The sequence below is a fragment of the Trichosurus vulpecula genome, chromosome 6, assembly GCF_011100635.1.
Source record: "Trichosurus vulpecula isolate mTriVul1 chromosome 6, mTriVul1.pri, whole genome shotgun sequence".
NCBI classification, from domain to species: Eukaryota; Metazoa; Chordata; class Mammalia; order Diprotodontia; family Phalangeridae; genus Trichosurus; species Trichosurus vulpecula.
This window is the reverse complement of record NC_050578.1, coordinates 57,731,768-57,737,634: the sequence shown is the minus strand read 5'-3', so window position 1 is coordinate 57,737,634 and position 5,867 is coordinate 57,731,768. Positions and strand designations below refer to the sequence as shown.

Genomic DNA, 5,867 nt, shown 5'->3' with positions numbered 1-5,867 from the left:
ACAGAAGCAAAGCACTGGATGAATGCAGCAGAACAAATAGAAAAAGAATGAAATTATTGCAAGTTTATTATTTTTTTTTTTTAGAAAAGAGAGACATTGTGGAGGGCTTTATGTCAAAGTAATCCTGCATATACTTGTAGTATATTCAGTGCACATTTCCTATACTTGAAGTACAGTATATGAAAAGCATACTAATAGAATACTAGTGTCCTATATTTTGGGGGAACAAGGTGACTAAAGGGAAAAAAATGGAGAGAAATGGGTAGTAAGAAAGAAAGAGAGAGAAAGCGAGATGGTCAAGAGAAAGATCTAGAGCTGTTACTAATAATCCTGATTTTTTTTAAAAAAAGTTACATCCATGTTAGTCCCACAATATTACAATTGCTCCTTGCAAAGGGAGTCCTAAAAAGAAATAGTGAAGAAGCTTTGCCTGGTGGTCATATGGAGGTACCTCGGTCTGGGTCATTACCAAGATTAAGCCCAAGAGTAGGAGTTGGTTGATAGGGGATTGATGACATTGTTTTAATGGGACTTCTGAAAAAGCCCCCATTAGGTGCCCTGTGCCTGAAAGGCCCAGTTCGGTGGTCAGGCACGTTGCCAAATGAGAAACCCGAAGCAGCCTTAGCTGACAGTGTACGGCTAAGAGTCTGGATTTGCTCTGGGATAAAGGTTGTTGTGGTAATATGAGTGTTCCTGAAATCGCTGATTTGTTCCAGTGCTTGGCGAGTTGGCAATGTATCAATGTCCAGAGGGGTCAAATCAATTGATGAGGTGGAAAACTGTTTATGGGGACTGTCATCATCTGTGCACAAGCTATTGACACGTCTGTGGAGGTGTTCCAGGTCAATTTCCTTGTCATCCTGGGGATGAAAAAAGAAAGAAAGAAGATAGAACTTTCATTATCTCCATAGTCCACTAAGTGGTAGCATCTATGGCTCAAAGAAAACAGGTCTGGAAATATCATATGGAATTAACTGAATTTTAGTATTAACTTGTGGGTGTACAGTTCAAGTATGAATACTTTTAGCAAAACATTTCTCTGCAAATAATTCCACTAAGATGAACATACTGCACTTGTAATATTTTAGCATGTTAACTACAAAGATGTGGGAGTGACAGATGATTATTATACTATAACAGGGTCAGTTGTAAGCAAAACTGTGAAGTAGGTATAATTGTCTTGTTTAACCCCTTCCCTTTTCTGCATCTTTATTCCAAATGAGGGACCCTCATTCCTAGGTGTTTCATGACCTTAAGATGCCATTAGTTCTTCCTGTTATAGATGAAAGTGACATTAGAAATTAATTCACTTATTAAATTTCCAAGAGGTGTTATCCATTCTAGAAGTATTTGAATTTTAAAGAATGGCTAGAGATGGGAATGTTTGATTCAAAAAACTAAATTTCTGATGATCAAATTTATAGCACATGAGTTGAGATAATTTGGTGGCAAAAGAGCTACCATTTGAATCCTCCTCAAACCACACAGTGTTAGGGACAGTTTATTCCATCTACTTATAGACACAGCCTTGCGTAACAAGTTCTAAACATTTTCTAAAACATTTATGACATCTTGATCTATTGGAAATGCAACTTCAGATAATAAAAGTGAAACCAGATTTTAACATGTACTTTGTATATATACTGAGTATGTACTTTGCACTCTGTGGGGAAAATGCCTAAAGGAAAAAAAAAGGTCCTTCTTTTCATCAATCAACCTTTCAGCTAGGCCTATATAGTAAAAACATATCAAAATGATTTTTTTAAAAAAATAAAACATAACAGGGAAAATTGAGACTCCTCATGGGGGGGGGTTCTCTATTGGCTGCCATGTAACAGAGCTCAGTTAAAATTCTTCCTATTGTGCTTCTGTCATGGGCAGCTATTTTGATGCACATTATTATTTTTCCTCTTCCTTCCTCATTTCCAAATTCAATAAAAATACCATATTAATGTAATGTTATTACTAAGATTTTAGGAGCCTGGGAAATACAATTTTATAGTCCCTACAGCAGCTAAAATGTAGTCATCTATCAACAGACATAGTGATGCAAAAAATTTCCTATTACCTATAATAATTCAAAATACAAGGGGATTTCAGGAGTCCTTAATTTCCAGATTTTTAAAGAGAAGATGAAGTCTCAGCTGTGATGCTGCACTTATGTGCTATACTATTTTAAAGTGATGTTTTGTTAATTCACAGCCCATTAATTCAGCTGTACGAACATTTCTTAGTTTAAGAAAATCCTTTCTTCATTAATAGCATAAGTAGTTTTGTAGACTAAGTCATCAGGGAGATATTAAAAAGAATAATATTTGGATAAAATATGTTTTTGAGATCCCATAAGACTTCAGAAGGACATATTTAAATAAACAAAAATAAGATAAAAATTTAAATAAACAGTTATATAAACAGTTGTTATGTGAGTCATTAATCACTTTCATCAGTGCATTTAAGTAAGTCCTCTGAATACCCTTATAAAGTCATAGTTACTCCAAATGACTAAAAGTAATAAAACAATTCTGTGAAAATATTATACAAATCTCATATTTTAGTCAATCTGATATTTCTATTCATTAATGATGTTTTAGTATATTTGCTATAAAAAAAGATGTTTTACTTTGACCTTAGAGGAAATAAGTAAAATATTCAGCAATTTTCCTTCTCTCATTTAGTTTCTTCCTGCTGCTGTATACATAAAAACAATATTTAGATGAAAGCAAGGATTTTTTTTTTTGTTTTAAAAAGCACTGCATGCATCTTTATGTTTACTTGTAATTATTGACAAAGTTAGTCTGGCTGTTACAATGGTCAGTTATAACCATTGCAGGAAGGGGGAAAAGAATTCTAATTCCACAGTGTAAAGTTGGTAAAATGAACTAAGAAAAAAAAAACTCATTTCCTGTAGGTCTATGTCCTAGAAAGGGGGAGGTAGTAATTGCAAATCATGTATTTTCCCCTTCTACATCTTTGTGCTGAAAAAATGCATATTATATTTATTTAACATAGCAGTGGTGAGCGGGGGTGGGGGACAGGTATCAGGTTTTTTTTTTTTTGTTTTGTTTTTTAGGAGTAAGAGATTTATTCACACATTGAACAATTCATTCAAATAAAAAGACACACATCCATCACTTGGTAAAAGCCTTCAAGAATCGCAAGATTAAAGGCTACACTGAGCTTGGGAGAATTTCAAAGTTCACTTATAGTACATGGGATTTGCAATATTTAGGGTGCTGTAGTATCCTTTCTATTTTCTTTGACTGCTCTAAAACAGAAAGTTGAATTTTGGGTACCAATTTTACTTTTGTAAATTTATTTTTTTTTGTGATTTATAAAATGTTTTATTTATTTTTTTCAAATTGACCTTGTGAGTTAGGTATTGCAAATATTCTAATCTCTATTTTGCTTTTTTTTTTTTTTTACTACTTTTCATATTTTATTATTTAATATTTTTTGTTCTCAATATTGATTTCCACAAGATTTTGAGTTACAAATTTTCTCCCTATTTCTACCCTTCCCCCTCCCCCCACTCCAAGATGACATATATTCTAATTGCCCCAGTCCCCAGTCAGCCCTCTTTTCCCCTCCCCACCCACCCTCCCTAAGAAGGCAAGCAATTCAACATAGGTCACACATGTATCAATCAGCAAAACACTTCTGCAATAATCATGTTGTGAAAGACTAACTATATTTCCTTCCATCCTATCCTATTCAATTATCTCCCTTGACCCTGTCCCTTTTCAAAAGTATTTACTTTTGATTACCTCCTCCCCTGATCTGCTCTTTTATCATCCCCTTCCCCCTACTTTCCTGTGGGGTAAGATACTCAACTGAGTGTGTATGTTATTCCCTCTACTTTTGTGAATTTAATTCAATGTCTTCTAAGTAAGAAGACATTGTCACTAAATAATTCCCCTACCACCAACGCTACTCTAATGAGCCAGTCTTCAGGATTCTTCTTTTGGCAAATCTCAGACAATGCCACAAAGGTGGAATGCTTGTCCTAGGACATGAAGTCTCTGTGGGAAGACGAAGCTTTCAAGCCAATACCTCTTTTGAAGGGACCCGGGAGCCTTTCCTCTTGTTCCACCAAGTCTCCAGCATTGCTATGAAGCAGGAGAGGACAATCCCTGCTGCCAGAATGCAGAAGACTCCTGCAAAGCTCTTTATGTCCAGGGCACTGCCTTTCTGTTTAGTGTCCACAGAAGAGTACAGATCACACTGGCCATTCTTTGGCCACCACTTATGTTTCAGTATATCCATATCTCCATTCTGTTGAAGTTCTAGGATTCTTGGGAGGGAAAAGATCAAAACAATTAGAACAGAGACAACTGTTGGGATACATAGGCATAGAAAATCCCCACTGTTGAACACCCTATAAAGTATAGTGTCTGTCAAAGGGAAACCAAGTTACAGAGAGAGTGGTAGGTAATGAGAAACTCCATTGTTGTAATTCAACAGATAGAGTCTATACCACAAGGTATCTTTTTTTTTCCCATGAGTTTGTGTGTGCTTGCAGGCGTATGTTCTATAATTTATAATATTTCCCTTGGGGTAGCTACAATGTGTTTTTACAATTACATTTCCAAGGCAGTATTTTTTGTGTGGTTTCATGCTGCTACACAGTTCTATGGTCTTTGAAACAAAATGACGCTCTGGATTCTAATGCTTTTAAAAGGAACATTTTGCTGCTTACAGCAAGATGCTGGCACGCCATCATGCAGCATATGGTACATACAAAGAAATTCAATTAAAAAGGCTTCTATTATTTAACACGATGTGGGAGAAAGCCCTGGGATAATTTTGAAGTTGATAAAATACATCGTTTCTGGTTTTGCACACAACTGGTCTGCTTTCCTTTTTAATGCCAAAGGGGGAAATACATCTTACCTAGAAGAACAAAAAGCAAAGTTACTGAGAAGCTATCAGGTAATAAGTAGAAATAAGAAATACCTTGCTTATCATCATCAGCTGGCAACTGTCAGCAATAGCAGCTTTTTGTTGGGCTTTTTGATAGAGATTAAACTCAAAATTTAACATAGTAGTAACTTAGAATAGAAGTAATTTAAAACTAACGGTGCTAGCTTGATTTTCAACAGAAATAAGCCTACCTCAAAAGAGCAAATTACTTACTTTTCGGTGGTTTATTACCTCTTTTATGTCATTCTCACAACTGGAAGAAGAGACTAAAGTCAAAATTAAGAGAGTTTGTGTATGTGAGAATACCTAAGTATGGGGTCAGCTCTGGGCAAAATTGTGAGGTGGGGCTATGCTGTTTATGGTGCATCTGTGTTCTGTGCTCTGTGTCCTTAGGCCCATTCTCTCCTACTGCATATTCTTCCCAGTCCCCCTACTCCAGCACCTTGTCTATGCTCCCCTTCCAGGAAGTACCACAAGTAATCTGGATCTGTTCTGAGCCCCTCCCTTCCGCCAGGATTTCTCTGGCTGCCCCAAGGGCATAAACTAGTGTAACTGAATAATTTATATAGCAATATGATATGACAGAATCCTTCACAATAACCCTGTGAAGCAGCCAATGCAAGTTTGGTTATCTTCGTTTGACAGATGAGGGAAACCAGGCTCAGAGGATTTAATGGGATTTGAAGCCGGCTCTTTTCAATTTCAAATCCAGTATTCTTTCTCTGTGATGGTACTTCCCTACCTGCCACCAGAAGGAAGTATCTGCTAGCATGTGGCACTTGAACCCAAATCTTCTTCCACTATAACATGACAAGTCCTATGACAAACATAGGCCTTGAATTCAGGTCCTGCCAGTTAGCTATTTCATCAAGCTGACTGTGTGTATATATAAACATACATAAATACTTCATTATACATACATACATATATATATATATATATATACA

At 36.0% G+C, this 5,867-nt stretch overlaps 1 protein-coding gene across 1 annotated transcript; it reads right to left on the bottom strand.

The window, feature by feature from the left end:
- Positions 1 to 435: 435 nt before the first annotated feature.
- LOC118853363 (glutamate receptor ionotropic, delta-2-like) lies at positions 436 to 4,285 on the bottom strand. The gene is made up of 2 exons (XM_036763382.1): positions 4,051 to 4,285; positions 436 to 860 (listed from the first exon to the last, which is right to left on the bottom strand). Exons 1-2 carry the CDS (start codon positions 4,261 to 4,263, stop codon positions 438 to 440), a joined length of 636 nt encoding a protein of 211 aa, XP_036619277.1. The 5' UTR covers positions 4,264 to 4,285; the 3' UTR covers positions 436 to 437.
- Positions 4,286 to 5,867: the final 1,582 nt, after the last annotated feature.